This window comes from Chenopodium album, chromosome 9 (assembly GCF_948465745.1).
Source record: "Chenopodium album chromosome 9, dcCheAlbu1.1, whole genome shotgun sequence".
Lineage (NCBI taxonomy): Eukaryota > Viridiplantae > Streptophyta > Magnoliopsida > Caryophyllales > Amaranthaceae > Chenopodium > Chenopodium album.
The window spans coordinates 10997569-11025546 of NC_137842.1; the positions used below are offsets into that span (position 1 = coordinate 10997569).

The 27978-nt window shown below is 33.8% G+C and overlaps 1 protein-coding gene across 1 annotated transcript; it reads left to right on the forward strand.

Annotated features, from left to right (window-relative positions):
- Nucleotides 1-560: 560 nt before the first annotated feature.
- LOC145558385 (succinate-semialdehyde dehydrogenase, mitochondrial-like) lies at nucleotides 561-27978 on the forward strand. Its single transcript, XM_081619612.1, has 23 exons — nucleotides 561-701; nucleotides 1523-1654; nucleotides 1849-1980; nucleotides 2166-2279; nucleotides 3842-3941; nucleotides 4437-4485; nucleotides 5727-5814; nucleotides 6733-6843; nucleotides 9248-9310; nucleotides 9465-9575; nucleotides 13132-13197; nucleotides 13281-13358; nucleotides 13436-13513; nucleotides 21665-21731; nucleotides 22692-22777; nucleotides 23067-23099; nucleotides 23195-23227; nucleotides 23381-23481; nucleotides 26098-26183; nucleotides 26368-26474; nucleotides 26586-26663; nucleotides 27536-27603; nucleotides 27718-27978. The coding sequence occupies exons 2-22, from the start codon at nucleotides 1523-1525 to the stop codon at nucleotides 27569-27571; spliced, it is 1749 nt and encodes a 582-aa protein (XP_081475738.1). The 5' UTR covers nucleotides 561-701; the 3' UTR covers nucleotides 27572-27603; nucleotides 27718-27978.

Genomic DNA, 27978 nt, shown 5'->3' on the forward strand with positions numbered 1-27978 from the left:
ATTTAATTGGTTTAGTTGGAAATCTCGTGAGTGTAGTGTAGCTTTGTCCTCCTTATTACTCCATTAAGGGGTCTGACTTCAATTCTCCACTCGCTGTCCCCTGTCTTTTCTTCGCCCTTTTTCACCTTATCGGCGGCAGATTTTCGGCGACTTCGCCGCCGAATCCAACGAAAAACCCTAGGAAAATTAGAGAAATTAGGGCATGGTTAACCCTTAAGAGAAAGCTTTGTCTTCCTTCTCCATTGAAGTTGTTCGTGCTTTTCGATTTCTCCATTATAGATCTGCTAATGGAGGTGAGAGAATGGAGGAAGAAGAATTGGCCATGAACCCTTGGTTATTGTGAGTTAAGCTGGGTTCAGCTAGATGGATGGTTTAAATAACGGTGTGAAGTTTACTTTTTGAAGCCATGTGCTCAATGTCAGAACTTTTTTTCTAGAAAACATTTGTTTATTGCTCCAGCACGTAAATCAACGTACTTTTATTACCATTTTGCCACGAGATAAACAACTTGTTTATCTCGGAGATTAGCTTGGATTTTCTCATTTATAACTGGGGCATGCCTGTGTAAAAAAATAAAAATAAAATAATTAACACGAATGAAACGGATCCCCTCTCTCTCAGTTCTCTATTGAAGCACACTCAACATCGTACTTGACGTTCTCCAACGAATACTTGTATCCTCCATTGAAGCAGCTTTTGAGGTAAGATATTTGTTTTTGTGGTCATCATCATATCATATCAATTGGTTCTGAATAACAAGATTAAGAAAGATCATAACCAGCGATTATATTGGTAGAAAACAAAATTATGAGCCTAATTTGATAATTAAAGATTTAAAGTACTAAAATTATGTGATTTTCGGGTTTTGTTTGATAATTGAATCAAATTTTGTCGCTAATGTATTGCACAACCCTTTAATGTTAGGATTGAACTATGAAATTAGTGAATTACACCTCTTCTTCTGCATTGTTGGCTGATTATGATATGTTATGGTATTTTACAAGGAAATCAGTACTTTACCGGCATTGCGAAATCGGAAGTATGGGTTATGTGACTTATTTCTTACCCTACGCATTTCATTTTGGACATGAGTCATGAATTGTTGATCATAAATTAGCCATTGTCAATGATACTTCAAACATAATTGTGTTGTCATTTCTAGATGCAGGGTAAGGTTTTGTTGATGAAATTCAAGAGCGTTATTGTGAAAATTCTATAGTGGTCGTTTAAAACATGACTACCATAATGTTTTTCATGATTAGTTCCTAATTGACGTATTTTTCTCCAAGTAATTAATTACAAGTTATGGTTTGCTATTGGAATACTTTGGTCATATTGATGGGTTTTATTTATTTATTTATTTATTATTATTATTATTATTATTATTATTATTATTATTATTATTATTATTATTATATATATTTTTTTAAAGTATGTGGGTGCTGGAAAATTGATATATCCTTGCACTTTTTGTTGGCATTGTATTATTGAATGCTAATATGAGGACGGTTTGTTCGTTTAGATGAGCGCTATAGGTAAAATTGTTGCTACAAGACTTAAAAGTTCAGGACTAATAAGAAGTCAAGCTCTGATTGCTGGAAAATGGACTGAAGCTTATAATGCGTCTACCCGTGATGTCATTTCTAGATGCAGGGTAAGTTTTTCTTAATGAAATCAGGAGATACGGGAGAGTTATAGTCTGCTTTTGGCATATTTGGTCATTTTGATGTTTTTTCATTCCTTTTCATGAGTTAAAGTTTGTGGGTGCTGCAATAATTGGTATGTCCTTGTACTTTCTGTGGGCATTGTATTATTGAATGCTAATATGATGACGACTTGTTTCTTTAGATGAGCACTAAAGCTGAAAGTGTTGCTATGAAGCTTAAAAGTTCAGGACTATTCAGAAGTCAAGCTGTGATTGCTGGAAAATTGACTGAAGCTTATGGTGGGCATACCCGTGCTGTCGTTTCTAGATGCAGGGTAAATTTTTGTTGATGAAATTCAGGAGGGTTATGGTTTTCTATTGGAATACTTTGGTCATTTTGATGTTTTTCAGTTCTTTTCATGTTTTAAGTTTGTGGGTGCTGCGAAAATTGATATATCCTTGTACTCTCTGTTGGCATTATATTATTGAATGCTAATATGATGACGACTTGTTCCTTTAGATGAGCACTAAAGCTGAAAATGTTGCTACGAGGCTTAATAGTTCAGGGCTGTTAAGAAGTCAAGGTCTGATTGCTGGAAAATGGACTGAAGCTTATGATGGGAAGGTTATCGAGGTATGAATCTCTTGATTTAGTGGTTTCAAAAATTGTTGGTCTCTTGGATACTTGTGGTTTATGAATAGGTAATGTGGGTTAAATATATGTTAATATAGAGTTAGTAGGTTAGAATAACACTCAATTTTCTTTTGAAAAGAATATGCACATTGTTACCCGTACTTATAGCTGAAAGTAAACATTCTGTTTTGACTGCCTGAATACAGATTTGGGAATAATCCTTTTTTGGGATAGAGATAGACCAGTGAACACCACATCCTCTGGCACTCTATAGGAATGTGTGATTTATGTTACTTAAAAAATTACAGAATTGCCAAACGCAACACTTATAAATTTAGACTTTGACAAATGACAATGCACAAACTAAAAGATCATTTGCACTACAAGTGGCTGGTTATGAAGTGGCTGAACACAGAGTGTCCCTTTTCTCATTTAGGTAATTAACTATGCCCACTCAGCACCTAAATTTGGTCACCTAGTACCAAAAGATCAATAGCACCATTAGTGGCTGGTAAATATTAGTTGAACATAGAACATTCTTCTTTCCATCTTGGTACATCAGTTTTTGAAATCAAAATGCTTGTCGAGTTAGTGTCGCTAGCCAGTGTCATCCTTGACCTTTGTTGTTCCTTTGACGAGGCCACCTCATATTTCATTTTCCTTAATTAAGAAGCTGTGAAGGAGAATGGTGAAGATTATGGAGAAATCACCCCATAGCCAAGTTTCTATGCAACTTGTGTGCTCTTACAGATTGGTTCTCATCTAGCTGCCATATGAAGATAGTAAAGAAAGCATGGGAGTTTTCAAGCTGCATTTTGTCACTGTGGAACATGTAACTCAGCTGCCGGCGAATCAGCTGGGTTCTTCGAATCCCGTGTGAATTTAAATGAAGGTTTCAAATGGTGGGTAGGACTAACAGTTGTCAAAATGCTCCATAATCTAACATGCATGTGAAATCATATATGGAGCAACCCAAGAACCAAGCTGAAGCACAAAAGCCAAGGTGTTGTAGACATTGACAAGTCAATGAATCACAATGGGGTGTGAACAAAATGGAGGATAAGATCTTTATGTACAAAGTAACAGTGATTAAAAAAAAAAAAAAAAAAAAAAGAAAAAAGAAAAAAAGAAAAAGAAAAAGAAGTTAGGCAAAGATTTCATTAGAATTTCCAGGAATTATCAAGCTTTGAGTCTATTTTGGACAACATTAATCTAGAAATGAGCAACTGTTGCCATGAACAGGGCAATATCCTCCCCCTAGAAGAAAAAATGTGCTGGATATCTCTAATGGTTTCATTTTTTTGTTTTTAGGTGCCATCTGAGTGGAATTTAGTTAAAATATTGCCTGTTCTTAATTGATAATTTTGCTATGAGTGCTGTCAGGCGGTCATTTTAGTGGAATTTTCGGATGGCAAGATAGTAGGAATCTTGTACCTGCGTCATATTAGTTGTACTTTACTTGATTATCATTTAAGGAAGCAATATTTTTTAGTCTTCAAAGGTGACTTGTATGGGCTTCATGAACTTTTTTCACAGCTAAAGTTTACACAATGAGATGACAGGTGACCAATCCTGCCACTGGTGATGTTGTAGCAAATGTTCCATGCATGGGTGGAAGGGAGACAAATGATGCAATATCTGCAGCTTATGAAACATTCAGTTGTATGTGACTTGAGTCCAATCAATCTTGCATTTTGTAACATTCTGAAATAGTCTTGAACTCTTTATATTTACAATTCTCATCTTTTAGTCCTGACATGTAATAAAGGTTTCCAATGAATGCAGTTGAAGCTTAATGTAGGTTTGTACTTAATTTTTAAAACATATTAACCTTGTTGGTATTTTCAACTGTAGAGGCACAATGTGGTGTTTCTAAAACTAGTTTAATCAAGGTTGGGTATGGCTGTTTTGGATGTAGACTACATAGACATTTTATAATAATTAAAAATTCCTGTGTTTTTTGTATTATTATTGGTAAAATAAAAAGTATATAACTGTCCAAATGGCTTTTTGTCGTTTCATTGGTGTGGCAGTGCCTTTTATGTTGTACTTCAGTTCCCCTGGTCTAAACTGAATTAGTTCTTGCTCACTTTTTGTTGATGTCATGTCTTTGCTTAATCCCCTCTTTGATTTCGCTTTTGTTTGTTTTCCCTTTAGCATGGAGCAAAACCACAGCAGCTGAAAGGAGCAAATGCCTACGGAAATGGTATCAAATTGTTTTCTATCTCTTTCGTGTTTGATGTTCTTCAATCAATGTCTATGAAAATAGTACCAGACTGTTTTCTGCTTTCATTTATGAAGCCACATTTTGTATAGTTTTGTTTTGAACTGATGTTATAAAAAGTTTCCAGATCTAGGTATGCCTTGGCTTTATGCACAATAATTAAATATGTCCAATGGACAGACATAAAGTTGGATACTAAAGTCAGGTATTGACAGGGGTTTTGGATTAAAGAGTATTCTTTCCCTAATTGTTTTCTTTGCCTCTATCATAAGTTTACAATTTATGATTTTATTTATTTTTCTTAGACTTCCAAGTGGAAGAATGTAATCTAGTTTCTTGATTTTCTTCTTTGGGAAAGACTCTAAAGAGTTGGAGCTATTATAATCGACAATTTAGAGCTATTGGAAAACGTTACTGTTTCAGAATTTTTGGATAAGATGGTGAGATTATGGGCACTCCTCTGGTCTTTCCATAAATCTTTTGTTCTCATTAGCAAAAGCTTCTGCATGCCTTTGTAGTGGGAAATGTGATATTTATTTTCCTAAAATCGGTATGCTGTAATATTTGTAAAATTTCCTTTGTAGGTAAACTTTGCAATGTTAAAGGAACAAAGGAAGTAGGTAATCACTTAATTTAGCAAAATATAGTTTTAACTAAAAACAGTTTGTAACCTCATAAATATATCTATAGGAAATTATTATCTCAATCGATTTAAATTATTCCATTTTGAGTTACTTTATGTAGAGTCTTGTTTCTAGGAAAGTTGGAAAAATAAATGGTGAAAGAAAGAAGGTGTATAGAGTAAGAGGGATGTAGTAAAAGGTGTGAGTGTAAGAAAAAAAGGTGGATAAAGTTAGAGACAGTATAATGGTGTAACTAGTGAGGGGGTAAATAGTAAAAGGATTTTGCAGAAATTGGATCAAGTAGAAATAAGTCTAACTTCTAGAAACACCTTAAAGCAGATAGTGTATCAAACTTTCTGGAATAGGGATATATTTTTTTTATTCTGGTGCATAAATATTGTGTATGATGGATTATTGCATTTCATTTACTTCCAAATTGTTCGTGAATTTTTAAGTTAATATGGTATTATGTTTATTAAATTGGTAGTTGTGCGAGGCTATGTTTCCAAACAGGGTCTGAAAATAACACTTATTATTTTGTTTATGGCAAATTTATATCTTGCGTCATTGTTTAGTTTTCTTAACAATTATTTCATTCAGGTATGATTTGCTGATTGCTCATAAGGAGGAGCTTGGACAACTCATTACATTAGAGCAAGGAAAACCCTTAAAAGAAGCAATTGGTGAGGTAATATTTTTTTTCCAACTTTTGAATACTTCTGTAATCTTTTCCAACTTACAATGCAAGAACAAAACACCATCTAACTTTTTTCACCCAAATTGTGCATAACTTGTGCACAAATTGTACACACTACTACCCCTTTTATCCCCAAAGCCAAGCTTGGAACTAGTAATAGACGGGGCTAAATTAGGCCAATAATGTGGTAAAAAAACAAAACATTATAAGGGAATAGGCAACAACATAGATAGCAAGTAGGAACAAATATATCTAAAATCATATGACAGCTCCTTAATATAACAAATGCCTTTGTCCTCAATGTGCATATAAGTGTGTCATGGAACATTACTAATAGACAAACCAATATCTAAATTTATTGCCATATCAGGAACTAACACACAATTCCTCACAAATCAAATATTAGTCAAGCACCAAATCACAAATAGTTAGACAAAAGTTGGCGCATGTTAGATTGTCAAAGCTACCATCAATTCATGGTCAACTAATTCATGGTCATCTCTCCATGTTGGTTCTTATTTGATCATCTCAATGATTAGTTTATCAATATTCAACCGTTTTTTTTTTTTTTTTTACTAATATACAACTATAGATACTTGTGGTGAAAGTAATGCCTAACAAAAGTGCACAGTCAAAATGGAAATAAGTCAATAACATTTAAGATCGGAGGAAGTTTTATTTTTTAAATTGTACTACATTCTTTGAAAACGATATTTATATTATGTCAGTAAGTGACAATAACCAATCAAAGGGTATTTTTTAAAATTGCTATTAGTTCAAATAGGAACTCCAAAATCTACTTGGAGATTTTTGTAGAAAATTTTATTCAATTTCTTTTTCCAAGAACATTAGCTTGATTACATTGGGTGTATTATAATTTTGTAGCAACCACTTAATTTCTCATTGCAGGTTGCTTATGGGGCTTCCTTTATTGAATTCTTTTCTGAGGAGGCAAAACGTGTATATGGTGAAATCATTCCTACTCCACTATCTGATCGACGGTTGTTTGTTCTAAAACAGGTATGTCTATGAAGTCTAAATAAATTATGCCACTTTTACAAAATATCAGATAATATAAATATGTGTTGTAGTTTAATGTTATTTGCTTGTAGTGGAATTTTCCTTTCAGAAAGTAGGAACATAATAGGTTATGAAGTCTTTAGAATATAGGAACAAAATTGGTACTAATGCCTTACAGGCCGTATAAAAGTGAATCCTTACTTCAATATATTTGTAAGATTTAGATGAAGGGACTAGATAAGATCTAGAATTGTTTTTGAAGAATCAACAATTAACACTCTTGATAGTTTGTAGATTTGAAGATATTGGATAGATAGATTTCTTGTGGGAGGTTTCATTTCTTATATTAGGCATGTTATGTGTTGGAATTTGATTTTTAAGTCATGTAAAAGAAAAAAGTCTTTCCTTGTATTTTATAAGAGTAGTTACCTTGATTTACAATAAAGTGTTTAAATAATTAGCTATAATTCTGGAGGCATCTATATCTTAGACCATCTTGTGGGTTTAGTGTTTAAATAAAGGACAATTTTCAGAGAAATAACTTCAAAGTCATCAAGCTCTTTTGGTATAGGGTTTATATAGCATCTACATATGTGATATTCCATGGCGTGCTTCAACACATGTGTTTCTGTTTTAGGGAATATAAAAGGATAATTATTACCTAAGTGACAAGGGAAATTCTCTTTGGTAAGACTATTTTTAAATTTTCTCAATGGTGAAATGTAAAAAATCTTATGTTCCTTGGTAATCATAAATTTTTAAAATTTCTTACTCACGACTTTAATGATAATTTTTTACTAAATCTTTAACTATAGTTAGATTTATCTATTTTTTTTAACAATTAAGTTGTATTAGAAATTAAAAAAAAAAAAAACTCAATCCACAGCAAAAACCACCAGCAACCATCCTCTTCCCCCTCTCCCGTTGCCCTTCCGCCCAGCTTCTCCTCCACCGTGAGGAGAAGAGATCATTTGGTGAAGTGAAAGTTGGCTGAAAGAGAAAGGAGGATTATGAATTGGAAGGCTTGTTATAAAAAATGTTTTGGTGGGAAAGTGGTGATGGGGCTTTCTTGTTGAATCTCAATTGTTGTAGCATCATGTAATTCCAAGTGAGTACAAGTACAAGTTGGTTGAAGGGTGGGATCTGCAGTGTGCTTTTTCGATGACTTCTGATTGCTCTTTGTTCAAAAGTTTATCCAGTCTTCCTCTTGTTAGTTGGTTTCAAGGTGGAATATGGCCATCGCGTTAGATTTTGGGAGTATGTTTAGACTTTAGAGAGGGAAACAGCTGAACTATGTTCTGTGGTTTTTTTATTTTATTATTATTTTTTTGTTTATGATATGATTTGTCCATTTTACACAAAGCTCCTAGTTAGCAATGTTTGGGTTCTTCATTTATGGAGGCGTCTTCATGATAGGAAATAATTGAGCCCTTTGTGATTTTTGAGATAGTTGTTGGGGATAAAGTGGACACCTTTGCTTGCTAGTCTTTTTTTGGTCTACCTTTCTCTGCCAGCTAGGTAACCCCCCCCCCCCCCCCCCCCCTTCCTAGTCCACAAGTCTTTTGGATGGCCAAGGGTTCTCTTGAGGTGATAGCATTTGTGTGGACCTTTGGTTTTGGGAGAATTAACGCTAATGATGTACTTCAAAGATGAAGACCATGGATGGCTATTTTTCCATATGTGTGTATAATGTGTTGTGCTAATACTGAGATTGAAACCATTATTGTGAGATATGTACCAATATTTGGTAGAGGAGTTTTCCATATGGATTGTACAACTTATCCCACATTGTTTTACATCTGTTGCAAGTTTGTTTTTTTGAGCTTTAGGAGGCAAAGGAGAAGATGTTGTGGCGTAAGCAAAATGCTTTTATGGCAGTTCTATGGTGTTTATGGTTAGAACAGAATGCACTAGTTTTCAAGGGAATCACTTGTTGGATAGGATAAGTAAATAGTTTTTTTGTGGGCTAAAGCGGTAGGGGAATATCAATGTTACCCTGTGAGGAAAATATTAGAAGGGTGCTGATATATTGGCCTGTTATTGTACTTTAAAAAAAAAAAAAAAAAAAAAAATTCTGTTAGAGAAATAACAGTGGAGTCGTTATCATATAGGTTCCAGTCTGTGTTTCTATTGTATCTCATTTTATATTGCATCCTGAGTTCTTCCTTTGTCCCATGTCAAGAGTCCCATTTAAGTGTCTCTTTGCAGTAGGAATTCATTTAACTAGTATACTGTTTTTCCTTTACTGGTCTTAGTGGGATAGGGGGAAGTATGAAGTTATCTTATGTGATTAGGTCTGAGAGTTGGATATCGCTGTGCTGCTGTTGGATTGTTTATACCCTTCTACATTGAAATTTTCATTTGATGCTGTTTCCTGATGAATTGCTGAAAATCTTCTCTGCAGCCTGTTGGTGTTGTTGGAGTCATAACTCCTTGGAATTTCCCACTGGCAATGATTACCAGAAAGGTCTCAAACTCTCTCATGATTTATTAGATACCTCTAAGCAATTACTATGAAGTCTGGGGAAAACCACCATTGAGCAATTAATTGTTGTTCAATTTGTTCATTTTTATTTTTGATTGATCTGTGATAAATTAACATGTTCTTTTAACATTATCAGGTAGGTCCTGCTCTTGCTAGTGGTTGCACAGTAGTGATTAAACCATCAGAGCTTACTCCATTGACAGCTTTGGCAGCAGCAGAGCTCTCCATTCAGGCTGGGATACCTCCGGTAATTACTTTGGATTGGGTGTTTTGTTATCTCTCCCAGTATCTTAATCATTCACTCCCTTATTTCATAAAAATAGTCAATGTACTGTAAAATCAAACAAAAGGATACGAGGACTTGCACTTGCACTTGCAGTTTCAATTAATACCTAATAATAATTGACACTTCCTGAAAAGTGAAAGCTGAAATCAACAATCTAGTCAAGTATGTTGTGCACTCATACTGCAAACACAAAATAATAAAGTATGTTGTGCACTGATACTGCAAACACGAAATAGTCAAGTATGTTGTGCACCCATACTGCAAACACGAAATTAAAAACATTATGCAGAGATACTCCCTCGACCCAAAATTATTTTAACACTTTTCATCTATTCTGAATCAGTTTTCATAAATACACTTCTAGTTTGGGATAGAGCCCCACCATAATTTATTACTCTCTTAGTCTTTCTTATCCACTCCGTACTCTCTCTGTTACATTTAAAAGGTACACCCCAAATTCCCCAATATCTCTTGTCATATCTACCTTTTCAATAAGATAACAATAGATAACCAAACAATTTATCACCTAAATTTATGCACCATGATAAGTGCAAGGACTATGAGAAACAAAAAGATGGTAATTGGTTTCTATTTCAAAGTCTAAAAATTTGAACATTCAAGACGAGAACTTGTCAGTTATGATGATTTTCCAAATTACAGACAACAGCACTCAGCTTGAGGAACAAATTCACGATAGAAGAATGTGAGAAGTAAGAGGGAAGTTGATACACGGTACCTGAGTTAGATGAGTCCAAGCCTCCAGAAAATCACGATCAAATTGGAGTGCTTACATATGTGACTCCTCTGCTCTCTTTTACCCGTTAATTGTTGATAAGGACTGTCCCTAATGATATGATACTTAAGCCAGTCACCAAGAGGAGGAAGAAGACAGACATGCATACAATTTCTTGTGATCCAACATCCACATTATAAAATGAGAACCCCACCAAATAAGTGTATGCAGATTTATTACCCTCATCAAGCTGACACATGTGTAAAGATCTTTTACAGCTAAACTAAAATCCTTAAACTTGTAATAACAATACCTGAATAGCAAACGTAAATTTATGTCAGAAACTGCCTACCAAAAAAGTGCTGGGTTATTAAACTAAGCATTGATGAGTGTAACACCAGTTAGAAAATCATCCATGTACCAGATCAAAATCAGAATCATGATAACTGCATTTCAGTAAAATAAATTTGCATATGAAGATTGACAAAAAAAAAAAAAAAAAAAAAAGGTTATCGTAAATAAAAATAACTCATGTGCTTCAAATTCATTAATTTCTAGTTCTTCAAGGGCTAAACCTCCAACTAAAAGGAACCTTCAAAAGAAAAGTCTTCCCAAAAAAGTATTTAAAAGACTCAGTCAGAATCTAGGAACTGGTAGTTTAGCATCTAGTCAAGACTAGCAGCCATGATAGAAAATACAAAAAAAAAAAAAAAAAAAAAGGCCTAAGGTTTAGCCAGGATTATACTCACTCTACCTACTATAATTATCATAGCAGGAGCATCATCACATGGTTGACAAGAACAGTCAATTAGTCATTATTGATTGGAAAGGACTAATCAAATTATGGAGAAGGGGTCTCAACTTAGAGATTAGCTTGTTTATTAATTTGTAAATTGTATCACACAAGCCTATAGGACGGAATTAAACCGGCTTATTAATTTTCTGAATATAAGAGATAAAAGATTTATTATTTATTTCCTCCGTAAATGAGCTTGTCCTCTATATGTTGTTTTTATGATTTTTGAGAACTTTATATCGTCTGGTATATGGTTTCTTCCTTTAATTTAATCATTTTTCCTTTCTTTAAAAGTAACATTTTATATTTTACTTGTTTGGTATATAAAATAATTTTCTTTGAATGAAGCTAGTAACAGAGTAAATTCATAGTTAGAGGTTCTTGCAATAAATTACATATTTAATTTTATATATTATCCCAACCATGGAAACAAAACTCGGCCGTTCCGTTATGAAACGGGCACTTTGTAATGGGTTTTAGAGAGACCGAACCGAAAAACCCCGTTATATAACGGCGAGTCAAAAATCGCACCTAACGCGGCGCATCTCCTGTTCCATAACGGTGGAACAGCGTTCTGGAACCGTTATAGGCATTTAACGGCCGTTAAATTTCAGAAATTCCTACTATCCTTTTTATGCTTTTGCGATTTCACGGCTTCAAGCTTCCGGAGTTTCATAAATGGCGAAGAAGGAGGTTGAAGATGGGTCAAGGTCAAACATTCAGACTATTCAACAGGCAACAGGCAATTTTATTTTATTATTTTTTTTTTTTACAGCGACAATAGACAAAATTATAGAGGAGAGAGGAGAGAAATTAAAAATGAGTGGCTGAAAGATTAGACAATTGGACCCCAATTTCAATTAACTTCCTTTTCTTTCTATTTTTCATATTTTTGGACCCACCCTCCGTTATCCCTTTTTTTATAAAAAAATGATTTAATAATTTTTAAAGTACACGTACAAGTATTTTAAGTTTTTAACTAAGCAGTACATCTTTAGATTAGAATATTACTGAAGATAGTACTGCACTACTACATGGTCTACATTATATTGTCTTTAGTATTTATTATGGAGTATAGTTTTGGCTATAATATGGTATAAAAACAAAGAATATGGATCTACAAACTAAAAATTCTGCTTACGTGAATTTTTTTTAAACATTCACGCCGCGAAACCCGCGATCCAATTTATTTAACCGTTACAAGCCGTTTTCGCGACAACGCGACCGTTTCCGCAAACGCGACCGCAACCGCGTTTTTTTTCATGATCCCAACTTTCAAGAAAAAGAAAAAGAAAAAGAAAAAGAAAAAGAAAAAATATCCCGAACTTTTTGTAGTATTCTTTGTTGAATTTTCAAAACACCCAAAATATCAAACCTATATCGACTTAAATGTGCAAGAAAGAGGCAAAAGTAGATTAATTTGATTTTATGGTGCTTACCAAAAAAAAAAAAAAAAAAAAAATGTAGGTGGTTTCAGATTTTCCCTAGAAGGTGTTTTCATATTTGCTTTTCATAAAAAATCTTATTTTGGCTGATGAACACTCGATCTGGCAAATAGTTGCTCCAGAATGAACTGTTCTAAGTTCCCTATGTTTCTGTTTGCATACAAATTAAGGAAACTGGAATAAAAGTGTTGATGTGGTGAGTAAATATAAGAAATAAGTGGATAATGTAAGGAAGGAAAAAAAGGTAGCTGAGTGTAAGAAAAATGTGGAAAAAGTAGGAATTTTTTTTTATTATAAAAATTCATGAATTCATTCCTCAAATACATATAAATCTTATCGATTTTGTGATTTTGTGCAGCCGAATTGATCCCTTAGAAAGGAAAGTCAATGGAGAAAAGATTTAGTGGATTTCCTTTCTGTACTGCCATATTATTTTGTATTCTATAATAAACGTTCTCGTGTTGTAGAGTTGAATGTTTCTACTGAAGATAACATATAATGTTGGGTCACTTGTGTAAGGGTGCTTTTCTTTCTACGTTTCAGGGTGTAGTGAACGTTGTCATGGGAAATGCTAAAGAAATTGGGGATGCTTTACTGGCCAGCACGCAGGTTGGAATTCTGATAAAGGATTTTTGTGTCTTTCTCAGTATTTGTTGTTACTGAATGTCTGACAATGCTTGTAATTTTGTAAGGTGAGAAAAATCACTTTCACAGGTTCAACTGCTGTGGGAAAGAAATTAATGGCTGGTTCAGCTAATACTGTAAAAAGGGTATGGTTAATTTTTTATTTTTGTCTGTTTCGGATTTGTATGTTGATACCCTAATAATCTCCATTATTTATGTTAAGCTATCCCTGGAACTTGGTGGCAATGCACCCTGCATAGTGTTTGATGATGCAGACTTGGATGTGGCAGTGAAAGGAGCTGTAAGAATAAATTTTGCTTTATGTCATTTTAATTTTTATTTTACAGAAGTTGCAAATTTTATCTAAACAGTAAAGATACATCTATCTCTTTTCTGCTGGAATTGGTTACTGATTTTAAGGCCTTTTTAGATTCCTAGAAACTTGGAAAGAGTGATCTACATGTGCTGCAAGGAGTACAGAAGGGGTAAAGTGGGTCCATTAGGTGCTTTAACTCAATATGTTGTAGGGTTTTGAAGCAGCTGTTTAGCCAACCAATGAGTGCCACAGAATTCATTCTTCGATCTGAACCAAGCAGAACTTGACTCACTGGATTAAGTAGATTCTCTATAATCTAGGTCTCAGTAGACAGAATTAGTCTGGTAAAGCTCTAGGAGTTTGTTTTCTAATTAGGTTTTCTGTTTTTTTTTTGTTTTTAATTTTGTTTTTAATGTTTTGCTTTGGTGGGCCTCTGTTGTCTAATCTACTCACTCCGTTTCCGAAAGTTCTTAACATATACTATTTGCACACAAATTAATGTAATTGAAGAGAGAGTTTTGATGTGGTAAGTGGATGTAAAAAAAGGTTAATAAAGTAAGAGAGTTTGTTAAAACGTGGGTCTATGTTAGAAAAATTAAGAGAGAAATCGTAAATGTGTAAATACTGTGGGAAAGTGGAAATTTGTAAATTAAGAGAGATATAGTAGATACATTTAGAGAGAAAGTGGAAATGTGTAGATATTATGGGGTAAGAGGGGTGAAATAATAAAAGGTAATAATTACCTGCTCTCTCACTCTTCTTGTTAATAATTGTCCTCGGACTCCTCACCCATGTGCAAAATTTTTCCTTCTTAATTAAGTGAAAAATTAGGGCCTTGGAGCATTCTTTTAGGGCTGGAGGGAGTACAATATTGGTGTTCTGATGTGATTGGCTTAACAATCCCAAGTCCTTAACCAAAGCAACTTCCTTCTTTGTCTCTCTCGGTCCATCCATTTCTTCCTCCCTCTTTTACAATATTAGTATAGGAGGAAAGTACTAAAGATCTATCTCAATGCTAATTTCAATATCAAAACGTAGTATATTTTCCCCTTTTTAATTAGGCACTGAAAATTGTAGATCTAGGTGAGAAGAGGGGATGAAGTATGGAATTCAATATTGAAAATACATAACTTGATTTTTGCTTTAGGTATAAGGGTAAAAAAAAAAAAAAAGAAATAAAGAGTACATGTTTGGCTAATGATTTATCTAAAAGGTTGTGAGGTGTGTAGCAAAATTGTTTATTTAATGTTTTAAGGCTTCAACATCATCACCAATAGCTTCTCCAAGCCCCAGAGGAAATAGATCGAAATAAATCACAATAGAGAATTCATGGGATGTAATTTGAATTTAAGCAAAGATTACTTGCCATAGTTTTAGAATTGGGAAAAGGCGAAGTAAGGATGCTTTAACATTAAATGGTAAGAAGTTTTCGTGCACATAAGACTCTTGATTTGCAAATCTGCCGATCGTTTGGAGGAAAGTTTAGATTTCCTATTAATGGGAAATTGTTGTTACTCTGTGAATTATCATCACAATCCACTTCCTTTAAATCAATGTCTCAATCCCGCTCCTCTAAATCGTGGCTCTCACTCTTAGTCCCACAAAGTTAGCGTTCTTTCGAAAAATTCTTCTATTAAAGAACTATAGAAAAATGGTGAAATTTTCTGAAGAAAACAAGGCCTCTTTGGCCAAGATCGAGAAGTACTTATTTTTTAAAATGTTGATCTTCCTCCTAGTACTGTGCGAGGGTTGGTTCTGTTGTAAAATAAGTGTTTCAAAGGCAACAAATAATAGCATGAATAATGTAATTGTTTGATAAAAAAGAAGATGGTGTGGCATAATTTCGTCACTGCTTTTGAAAACGAATTTCGGCGCAACCGAGGTGCACATTGTATCATCGGTACATTCCCTAAGGATACACGGTGTATGATGTGTATCCCAAGCCAAATTTATAAGGATGGAGTTTCAAGCTAGAGGATGAATCTAGACATCAAAATGTGATTAAATCACCATAAATATCCACTTCAATGGGAGGTTACAAGAGAATCCAAGAGATGAAGGAAGAATGCCAAAAGGTGAATGTTTGTAGACATGAAAAAGTCTACTCCGCAGTCCACTTGTGGGCAATCGTTGTTGGTCACAATCTACTTGTAGAGTAGACTGATTTTTTTTATTATAAAATAGACATAAAAAGTCTACTCCTCAACCCACTCGTGGGCAAATGTTGTAGGCCACAACCTCCTTGTGGAGTAAACTGATCAACTACCAAAAAACATTGTTTTTACTCTCTTTAACCCAACAGGTTCAAACGAAATGAATGGAATGATTCAAAGTCTTGTGGGAAAACAAAGAGAAATGTTTAGTCCTAATGGAACTTCTTTTTACAAGGAGAAGGAATTTAAGATGGATGCTGAGTTGAAGTATTTGAGGGAAGAGCTCACTCTTCTTTGTAAGACGAGTGAAGAGAAGACATCTCCATACTCATCGAGGGATCGTGCGAAGGTCCTTGAACCAAAATCATTCGATGGATCTAGGGATTTAAAGACCCTAGAGAATTTCATTTGGGATTTGGAGCACTATTTTAAAGTGACCAATCGGGGAGATGGCGTTAAAGTTGATTTGGCCGCACTGTATCTTTTTAGGGATGCGAAGCTATGGCGGAGTGGGATGTGATGACAGATTGACAGACGAGTTTAGAAAGCAATTTTTACCTAACACCACATCTTGGGTTGCAAGGGATAAGTAGAAGGACCTTAAGCATAATAGTTCGATTCGTGAGTATGTTAAGGAGTTTATGTCATTGGTATCAGACTATCAGCAATATGTCCGAAGAGGACAAGTTATTCAAGTTCATGATAGGTTTGAAGCCATGGGCTCAAACCGAATTAAGAAGACAAAAGGTACAAGATTTGAATTATGCGATAATCATCGTGGAAGCGCTGGTTGATTGGAAACCATCAAACGTTTTTGATAACGAAGGCTGAAAAGAAAGAAGAAAAAGTTTGGAAAGAATAAAGGTTTCCAAAGTGGTGAAAAGTCTGGTAAAAAATCCGACAACAAAAAGGAAAAAACTCATCGAAAAAGAAGTCGCGCTTTAGCGATGGGTGTTTTATTTGCAAAGGGCCACACACAGCCAGAAACTACCATCGACGACAACTTTTGACATTGTTGGGCGAGTCTAGTGACGATGATGAGTCCATGGTTAAAGAGCGGGAAGATGATGTTGCACTTAGGATGAACACCATGAAATTATAGAGTGCAATCAAGGAAGAGCAAAAAGAACCCGTTGATGGTCTTATTTATTGTAGGGTCACTATAAACGGAAGGGATATGTGGGTTATAATTCATACCGAGGCTACCCATAATTTTCTTAAGGTGGGTTAATCCAGAAGACGGGTTTGAAAGTTTAGCCTTCGTTAAAGGTGGCTACTTATTATTAAGATATTAATAAAAGCATGATGTTGTGTTAAATATTGAGTGTTCTATTGTGTTCTTTATATTGTGCTTTCATTTATAAGTTAAGTGTGAAAGTTAGGTTGGTTAGTTGATCTAACGCCATCCATAGTGAAACGAAAATTTCGCTATGACAATTTGGTATCAGCACCAAGCAAAGCACCGCTTTGCAAGCGTCGCGTCGAAGAAAAAATTATCACAATGGGTGTTTTATTTTATACTAAATCATCTGTCCTCGAGATGATAGCAAAGCGGTGCGTTGCTTGGTGCTGTTACCAAATTGTCACAACAAATTTTTCGTTTCACAGATGAACTAACCAGCCTAACTTTCACACCTAACAATATATGAAAGCACAATATATAGAATACTCAATATTTATCACAACATGTTTTTATTAACATCATCAATAATGGGTAGTCACCTTTAACGATGGATGAACTTTCTAACCCATCTTCCGGACTAACCCACCTTAAAATTATGGGTAGCCCCTGTATCAATCATAGCCCACATATCACTTCCGTTTATAGAGACCTTACATTAAATAAGACCATTCTTGGTGTTCATCCTAGGTGCAACATCATCTTCCTGCCCTTTCTCCATGGTCTCCTAGTCGTCACTGAACTTGCCTAACAATGCAAAATGTTGTTTGTGTTTAGGGTAGTTTCTGGCTATGTGTGGCCCCTTGCAAATAAAACACCCATCCCTAAAACGCGACTTCTTGTTCGAAATGTTTTTTTCCTTCGGATTTTTTATCCGACTTTTTACCACTTTGGAAACCTTTCTTCGTTCCACGATCCTAGTTCTATCTTTTTCGCCTTTATTATCAGAAACGTTTGACATTTTCCAAGCAACCAATGCTTTTGTGGTAACTGTCGCAAAATTCAAATCTTGAACTTTTTGTCTTCTTAATTTTGGTTTGAGCCCATGGCTTCAAACCCGTTATGAACTGGAATAACTTATCTTTTTTCGATTTGTTTAAAAAAAAAGGTACCCCATTGATTTTACAAGAATAATGGGGATATTCACCATGATGCTCCTCATAGAATTTAGTTTAGGTGGCTCAAATATAGATTTTCCCTAATTTTTTTTAGTTTAGTGACTGTTTATAATGTGTTCCTAGAATAATTTTCTGAGCTTTGTTCTTGGCCTCCGGTGAATGTGTATTTTTAATACGTAACAATGTATAAAACTATATATATATAGAGGAAGGCTCATGTAAGAACCCTCCTATATATAAGAACCCAATCTTATATAAGAACCAATCTCAACCCTTTATTAGTTTTGATCTAACCATTTAAAATGATCCTTTAGTAATGACATTTCTGTAATTTTGAGAAGTTCGTATTTAGAACATAGAAAAGAATTTAGAACATAGGTAAAATTTTAGAACATAAATAGAAATTTTTTTGAACATAAGCCGAAAATTTTAAAACATAAGAAAAATAATTTAGAACATAAGTTGAAAAAAAATAATTTATAGCATAGTTAAAAATTAATAACATAAGGTGAAAAAATAATTTAGAAAAACCTATGTAGGAATCGAACCTACATCCCCTATGCAATTGCATAGTGCTCTTCCACTTGAGCTAATAGGTTTTAGCATACCCAACAATTAAATAGTGTAATCCAACCTGAATTTAACCATTACAATAACCCTATAATATAAAATCACCGGCTGCAATCAACCCCATCAACCCATAAAAGTATGAAAGAGGCATTACGCACTGTAGCATGCCACGCACAGCAGCAGGGCAGCAGCAAGCCAATAGCGGCAACATCAGGCTACCTGCAGCAGCATCAGTCACCTCCCCACTAGCTGCAAAAAACCACATATAGTCCCTTGATTAAGTCTTGATGTTGATGGTGAAGATTGGTATAAGATAGAGCATCTTTGCAGCCACATGGATAGACTATGATTCTATGAAGACAATTCCTCTCACTAATAGACACAAACCTATTACCCCTTCTTGGTTTCAATAAAATTCACTTTCAAGGGATGGTTATGAAATTTATACACAAATAATATTATGATGTCATCAATTTGATTATACAAGTTTCGCCACTTAATGAATCACTGAAGACACGTATTGATCCAAATTAAAGAAAAAACAAAAAAAATCACCAGTAACACTTGAGGAAAGATGCCAATAAAGAGACGACTTTTACAAAGCTAAGTTCACTTATTTTGAGTATGGAGAATAAAAAATAGTAACATGCAAATTAAATAGTACTCGTAGTGAAATTTAACCGTTATTATAACCTTATGTTCTAAATTTTCTACAAATGTTCTTAATTTTCTTGTTTTTCTCCCCTATGTTTCAATATTTTTTTCGATGTTCTAAATTTTTCTGCCTATATTCTATTTTTTTCCCTATGGTCTTAATTTTATTTTGTGTGTGATCTAATTTATTGAGCCAATATTGTAAAACTTTTCTTATGTTCTAAATTTTTTTTCCCCATGTTCTAATTTTTTTTTCCCATTCGCCTACGTTCTAAACTTTCTTCTTATGTTCTTTTTTTTAAGCATATGTTCTAAATTTTTCTTTTATGTTTTAAAACTATTTTTATGTTATAAATTTAATTTTGTCTAAGTTCTAATTTATTTTCCTATGTCCTTAATTTATCATGTTCTAAAATTTTAATGGCCATGTTCTAAAGTTTTTATTATAAAGTTCTAATTTTTTTTTTCCTATATTCTAAATTGTTTGCCTATATGTTCTAATTTTTTATACCTATAATCTAAATTTTTTTGCCTGTGTTTTAATTTTTTTGTTGCCTATGTTCTAAATTACCTTCTTATGTTCTAATTTTTTTAGCCTATGTTCTAAAATTTTCTTTTATGTGCTAAATTTTTCTGCCTAAGTTCTGATTTTCTCGTATGTTCTAAAATTTTCTACCTATGTTCTAATTTTTTTTATTCCTATATGTTCCGAAGTTTTTTCATATGTTCTAAACTTTTTGCATATGTTCTAAACTTTTTGCTATGTTCTAATTTTTTCCTATGTTCTAAATATTTATTCCTTGTTCTAAAATTTTTATGTTCTAAATTTATTTCGTCTATGTTCTAAATTTTTCTATGTTCAAAATGTATTTTGCCTATGTTCTAAACTTATTATTCTACTTATTTTTCAAATTTTTCTTTGTATGTTCTAAATTTTTTTCTAAATAAATGAGATGTCATGTGAGTTTCGACATGCTGAAAAATAATTTGGAACATGCTAAGCTTATTTACAAATCACAGAATTCAACACATTTTGCACTAATTTACTATAAATCATCAAAAATTGAAGAAAAAAATTGCAAAAAAACTGATAAATGAAGCAAAAAAATTAGCATATAATAAAACACAATATCAAAAATCAATTCGGGATGGATCAATTCGAAATTGACGGATCTATAATCAATTGTATGAAGTTTTCAGAAAAAAATTCAAAAATTGAGAAATTCTGGAAAAATTTGAATTGACGGAAAAAAACAAAAAAAAAAAACCGAACAAAATACAAGGGAACTTAATTGAAAATATTACAAAAGAACACATAAATTCAATTAAAGTAAGAATAGAAGTTATAATGATGAATTCACAAAAGATTAAACTAGTGAAATCGCAAAAAACGAAGTAATTAATTCAAACAAAATCAAAAGATTAGCATATAATCAAAAGATTAGCAAAAATCGAACCCTAAATCTGCAAATTTCGGACCCTAAATTTGCAAAAATTGAACTCAAAAAAATCAAACTCCATGCGAAATTCATTAAAATCAAATCAGAACATCAAACTCATGCAAAATTCATGAAAATCAAAACAGAAAAAACGCTGAAAATTCATGAAAAAACAAACAAATGGTCGAATATAATCATACCTGAATTATGATATCTAGAGTTTTTCGCCAAAATTTGCTTTTAATTTGTGAAATTAACTTATTTTATGACCAATGTTGTTGATTTTAACCGACAATGTGAAGGAAAATTGTTGAAAGTTCTTCCAAGTGCAGCTTTTGATGTTTTTGAGGAGAGAGAAACTCACAAATGTTAAGATTGAGGAGAGAGAAAGTGAAAGATGTTTGAGTTTGAGGGTTTGTGATTTGTTTTAATCTTGGCCGTTCATATCAATCTAATCCTACGGCCGAGATTAATTCTTATATAACTAGGGTTCTTATATAAGGAGGGGTTCTTACCGGATCCCTCCTTATATCTAGGGTTCTTATATATATATATGGGCACAAGATTTAGAGAGAGTAAAAGGTGGAGAGAGAAAAATGTGGGTAACAATGGTTAGTATCAAATTTCTATGCTGCAAAAATGAGTATATGGTGTGTGAACACATGCAAGGAGTGTAGAGAAACTTACCAAAAATGGAAATGTTGTTAACTTGGAATTTCTCAAAAAGGGAAACACTGGAATAAAAAAATGAAAGCAAAGAAAGTATGAAGTATATAACTCATCCATTATTTTGTTCGCAACTTTGTATGTTATGTCCTGTATGGCTGCAATGTTATGATATGTTCATCTACGTTTTTTTTTTCTTTTTTTTCTTTATTTTTTGGTTTAACTACCATGTAAATTTATTATAAAGCATATGAAATTGTTTTGAAAGAAAATGTACCCTAATGCATGATCTAATTTGCACTTTTGTCATATGCTCTCTTGGTCTCGCTAACGAATGTCTTGGTTATCTTTCGCAGCTAGGGACTAAGTTCCGTAATAGTGGACAAACATGTGTATGTGCTAATAGAATCCTTGTTCAAGAAGGTATGGTGGAATTTATTTTAAAGCCTTGGCTTTGTAGTGTGGTGATACTAATCTTGTTTTGTTGAGTTTAATGATAATATATGCCAGTGGAAAACACAAATTAATAAAAAATTAAAAAATACAATCTCCTTAATCAGCGAACTTTTGTTTAATGTTAGCTCTGATATTAATTCAATGTGTGGAATTTTTTAAGATCTTAGAGTTGGGACAAGTACTAAGGCTATCTAAGAAACTATTAATTACTATCATGGTGATTAGAGTTTCAACATTTCAAAGGAGCAAGGGGCATTGTTACAAGGGCAAAGCCCCTTAAAACTTACTTTTAGTCCTGGATGTCTGTGGCAATCTATACCACCATGCTTTAATTTTGATGTCCTCATATTGCAACATTAGTATGTGACACTTTACTGTGACATTGATGAAGCAACGATTTATGCAATCTAGTGTGGTAATTTATGACTGTTCATCATGCATGACCCTTTTCCTTGAGAGAATAGTATAGTTTCAAGGGATATTAGTTTCTCTGTATAAGTTTTTTGACTTGTACCTTGTTCATGTGGTTGAATGGCCTAAATATATTTGAAGCGTGACCAAAATTTGAAAAAGTCCCATTAAAACAGCTGATTGTACCAAATAGCTTTGTTAACAGCTAATGCTACCAATTAACTAAAGCAACAAGAATATATCCAACTGTGAAACAAGATTTTTTAACTAATGGCCAACAACTGCTTACTTGACAAGACCTTAATTTTTTGATAAAAAACGTAATCTAACCAAGTAAGCAAAGCCCGGAGCATCTTGAAAGTAGAGAGTGAATGTATTGTAACATCTTTTTTTTTTTTTTTTTATTTATTTATTTATTTATTTATTTTTTTATACTATAAATACTCATCAATCAAGTTAAGGCTTGTCGCTCAATCCTTTGTGTCAAACCCTAAAAATTTTCATCATAAACTGCAGGTATTTATGATAAATTTGCTAGCGCTTTTTCAAATGCTGTCCAGAAACTTCAAGTAGGGGATGGATTTGTTGATGGTGTTGCTCAGGTGATGTATTATCTTACTTTGTGTTGAAAACTTGAAATTGATTGTTAGGTTTATTTGTTATAATTTCTAGAGAAATGTGTGGTTCTTTGACAGATGTGTTATTTATTTATGTTGCATTATATATGAGTTAATTTGAGGTCCACTAGGATTTTACTTGTAAGATGACCATGCTGAAATACATGCAAATATTCATTTTGTTTTTATAATGGCAATCTATCTTAGAAGCTTGGTAAGCATATAATTAGATTTTAACCAACTATTGTTAATTAAGTGTGCCTAAATGTTGCAGGGACCACTCATTAATGAAGCTGCCGTTCAGAAGGTAATTTTGCTATCAGGGTTCTAGTAATGGTTGTTGGACCTTATGGAAGATTACAAGGTCACTTATAATTTTTTTTTTTTCATGACAATGTATAGGTTGAAAAATTTGTTCAAGATGCCATCTCAAAGGTAAACCATTCTCTTTTTATACACGCTAGCATACTTACCTTCCCCTCTTTGTTCTTTGTTCTGAAGTGTATTCCCCCTCCCCTGGGTACCCAAACCTAATTGTACTGTGTTATAGCTTCAGTAACTGAAAAGTATCTCCTCTTCCTTTTGAAGGGAGCCAAAGTTCTTCTTGGTGGTAGAAGACATCATCTTGGAATGACCTTTTATGAACCCACAGTAATGGCAGACATCAACAATGAGATGCTTATATCTAGGTACTTACTGAATCCTTGTGGTTATTATGCTCTCGTTCAATTCATGTGTGTGGGTAGTTGGTTGGGCAAGACAACGATTGGACATCTAGGCTTCAAGAGAACAATCATTTCTTGTGAGCGATAATGTTATGTGTACCCTAAGTGTCCACTTTGAGGGAAGTTGCACAAGTAATCTACTCCTGCCCTGAAATCCTGATAATTTATATTACATTGATTTTATGACCATATATTTATCTTATTTATTTTTGTACTTGCAATACTTTCATAAAACGAAAATGTCATGTTACTTGCAACCAAGCCAAGTTTAGTAATAGTTAAATGGAGAAAAGGGAAGATTGCCCTTACTTGAACGCCCTTTCTACTTCCACTGTCCTCCACCCTTCTTCATTCCACATTCCAGGTCCTACCTCCCACTTACATGATCCACCAGCCATTACCAGTCGGTTAAACCAGCTAGCCCTTTTCCCCTATGTTAGCTAACTCACCAGTCAGTCAGTCAATCACTAGTCCACCACCACTCTCCTCTTTTTAACTTCCCAGAATTCGAATTACCTCCCTTGATGCCCACTTAATATGACAATTAAGGCCAAGCTAACAGACCTCTACCTTACCTTATGTTGGCGTTAGCACGCAACATGAACTATGAGGGAGATAGAGGAAGTAACCTATTTACCAACATTGTTACCACCTTCAAGGCTTCAACCTTATCACATCCACAATAGAGATGAGGAGAAAGAGAGAAGGGGGTAAGAGAGAGAGAGAGAGAGAGGGGAGGGGGGGGGGGGGACCACGTGATATCTCTTTAATGAGCCAAACTACTAACCTGGGTAGAGGAAGGTGTGGTTTGACTACCAAGAAAGAAAGATGACATCAACCTACCTTTTCCACTTTCTCTTTGGTTTGGCTACAATCAAATATATGAGATGTAGCTTTTATATTATTATGTATGAGTATATTTCATTTAAATTTGAAAATCGCTCTTGTATTGCAGCTACTAGAGTAAACAATATAGGCCAAACGTTCGCTTAGACAAAAATTTTAAATACCATGATTATATTGTTCCTCTCCCATTCCATATCTTTTCGCTTTTGTGGTTACATGTTCGTTTTCCAGAGATCAATGTGAAAGGATAGGCAGAGCGAGCAAAAATATTAATATCCTTTTGGTTTTCACTTATACATAGGATTTAAAAAACAAAGGGATTGTTTGGAAATGTTTACTTACTAATGTGTTTGAATTGAAAATTAGGAAGGTGAGGGATGAGGAAGGAAAGGGGAGGGTAAGAAAGAGAGGATAATTACTAGCTCCTTTTCTCGAATGAGGAGAAGAGAAGGGAAGCCCGCTAGATTCTTAAAGACCCTTCTTTCTCCCAACCCCAATTACCACCTCCTCTTCTGCCTCTTTCATCGCCATATAGAGAGCATCATTTGCTGCCGCTGCAAATTCCTTTGTTTGGCTCTTTTTGTCTTAGAAGAGGCCACAATGGAAAATTACAAGTGAGCAAACCAAGATCTTGTCATGAGTGACTCAACAAAATAAATCATAGTTTCAAAAGGGAAAATGATTACGTTGTGTAGCAAGAAATAATATGGTTAATTAACATTTTCACCCTAAGTGGTTTTTATGTGTCCCTATCCCTTCCAAATCACTCCAATTTTCTAAAGATTATATTTATTGTACAATAAAAGAAATAGATTTCTTCCATCCTCATTCCCTCCATAAGTCCATTTCAAACATTCTCATACCTTGCTATCTAAACAATGGAAAATGTTTCTCTCCCTTTCCCTTCTTTTTCTCTCTTACCAAATCCCTTTATCCGAACAGTGTACAAGAGTCTTTATTTTAGTTTCATCAAATTCATGGAACAAGATTTGAAGAAAAGGTGTATTCATAAATTTGTTTCATTTTACTTAGATAAATAGGGAAATTAATTTATAACTTCATCGTGGCAAAGGTGGCTGATACTTCTAAGACTTCAACCAAGTCTGTCCCAATTATTATGAGGCCCTACAATTGAGATAAAACTAGGCCCTCTCTTTAATGAAATGGAAGAGAAACTAACGATGTATAAATATCTCCTAATTAAATTTATATCCTCAAATAAGTTAATAATCAATCGAGTCATAACTTTAATAGCGTTCTATTTTTGAAAATTACAAACTGAATGAAAAAATACAAACTGTAATGTGTCTTGTGAGGATCAAAATTCAAAAGCAATAAAGAAAGAAAAATAATTAAAGGTATTGTGAGAATTGAACAAGAAATCTACAAGACTTTTATTGTACTATTGAACCAAAGCACCTCAACTTATTATCTTGCACAACAAATTTAATACAATAGGTTACTTATTTGAGGCCCCAAACAAATTTGGCCCTGTGCGGTTGCATAGACTAAGAGTACTGTGGTACCTAAATAATAAGATATCCAAGAATATTTTATACTATCTACAATTTTTGTAGCAACCTAGATATGAGGATAGCTAGTTGTTGTGAGGTTTAAGATTTAGACATTGTTTCTACACTATTGGTCCACTTTGAATCTTGATATGCAAATATGATGAGTTGATTGGACTGTGGAGTAGACTATCACATTCCAATCCTTTGGTTAAAATTGCAGGGAGGAAATCTTTGGGCCTGTTGCTCCTCTTCTTCCCTTTAAAACAGAGGAAGATGCTATTCGCTTGGCAAATGACACCAATGCAGGTTTGTTTATTGATTATAGTCTTGTAGCTTAGACAGCGCATCAAATTACTCTGCAATATGTGTGCATTATTCATACAGAAATCATAATCTATGTACAGAAACCTAACCCTGAATGTCTTTTCATAGTTCAGTGGTGTAGACTGATGTTATTTCTTTCATTTGTGGTGTGGATTCCTCCATTCAGGATTAGCTGCATATTTATTCACAACAAATATTCAACGTTCTTGGCGTGTTAGTGAAGCCCTTGAATATGGAATTGTTGGTGTTAACGAGGGATTAGTTTCCACGGAGGTCTGTATGCGTTTTCAAAGTATTCAAAAGATAATAGCTAGGTTTTTTTTTTTTTTTTCTTTTTTTTTTTTTTTTTTTTTTTTTTTTCAAAGAGCAGCTAATGTGCAACAGGTGGCTCCATTTGGAGGATTTAAGCAGTCTGGTATTGGACGAGAGGGTTCTAAGTATGGCATGGATGAATATGTTGAAGTAAGTTACATGGTTTAGCTTTCCTTATGGAATCAAATTTAACAAGTTGATTATGATCAATGATTATATGGCATTTTTTGTCCGTTAATGTGGTGTTAATCCCGATAAAGAATGTTAAGCAAAATAGATAAGTTACGCATAGAGACTTTGATCTCAAAAATCTATTGCAAGAATTCAGTGCTTTGTGGACCAAACAATGTTTCAACTGTGCTACTAAAAACAGTTGCGTGGGTGTCTCTGCATATTAGTTTAGTGAATGAATCTACATTTTGATTTTGAACGAGTTCACATTTATAATTGCAGCCTGAAATGGGGATTCAGATCAAATAGTAGGCTCTTTATGATCACTCAATGAGATGAGAATTTGTCAGCAGTAAGAGCACTCACACTAGTGAGCAAAAAAAATTTGCTCATTCTCTCTCTAGCCACTTTTTGTCTCTTGCCAACCATGAGCATTTTTTGTGAGCAAATTTTATCCCACTAATGAGCAAAAAAAAAAAAAAAAAATGCTCATCAATCTCTCTCCTACTTTTTCACATACTCCACCAACATTTCTCTCGACTTATACATCACCATATTATTATTAATTATGTTTTGGTTAAATGAAGTTTTAATGCTACTAATTACAATTATTTTAGGCTTTGTGATGATCAGACACATGATAAGAGACCAACTACGTAGATCATTGTTCCGCGTAGCTTAGGTCAAGGTTTAGTTACAGTCTTACAGATGTTGCAGAATTTTATAATGTGGCTTTCAGTCACACTTTCTCTCTGTTCTCGGTGTTTAATATTGCAGATAAAAACATAGAATTTGTTTACTTGATCATTGATACTATCCAATTGACACCTTTTCTATGCATAATTTTTCAGGTTAAATACGTATGTTTGGGTAACATGCATGGTTAAATTAATTGGGACAAATGCACCTATCATTAATGGTAAGCTATAGAAACTTATTCGAAATGTATCAGTCTTTGTACTATTTTGTCTTCTGTACGAAACTTCTATATTTACTCGGTTGGAGTTCATGACGTTTTCATAATTTTATGCAGGTTCACGCACATTGGTTATTTATATATCTGGGGAATCATGCAATCTGGTTTGGAACGTACAAAATGAGCATCAGTAGAATGACGTAGATAGTACAAAATGAGCATCTTGGGTCTAGTGTGGACTTCAAGTTCTCCAACTTGGCTCGAATAAAGTTTGCTCGCACTTGTCTCTTGGTGTTTATGCGTAGTGTAGTTTGTTGGTTGTTTTATTTTTTGTGTTTCTTTAATAATACTGTCATTTTTAGTTTCCTTTGACTGACA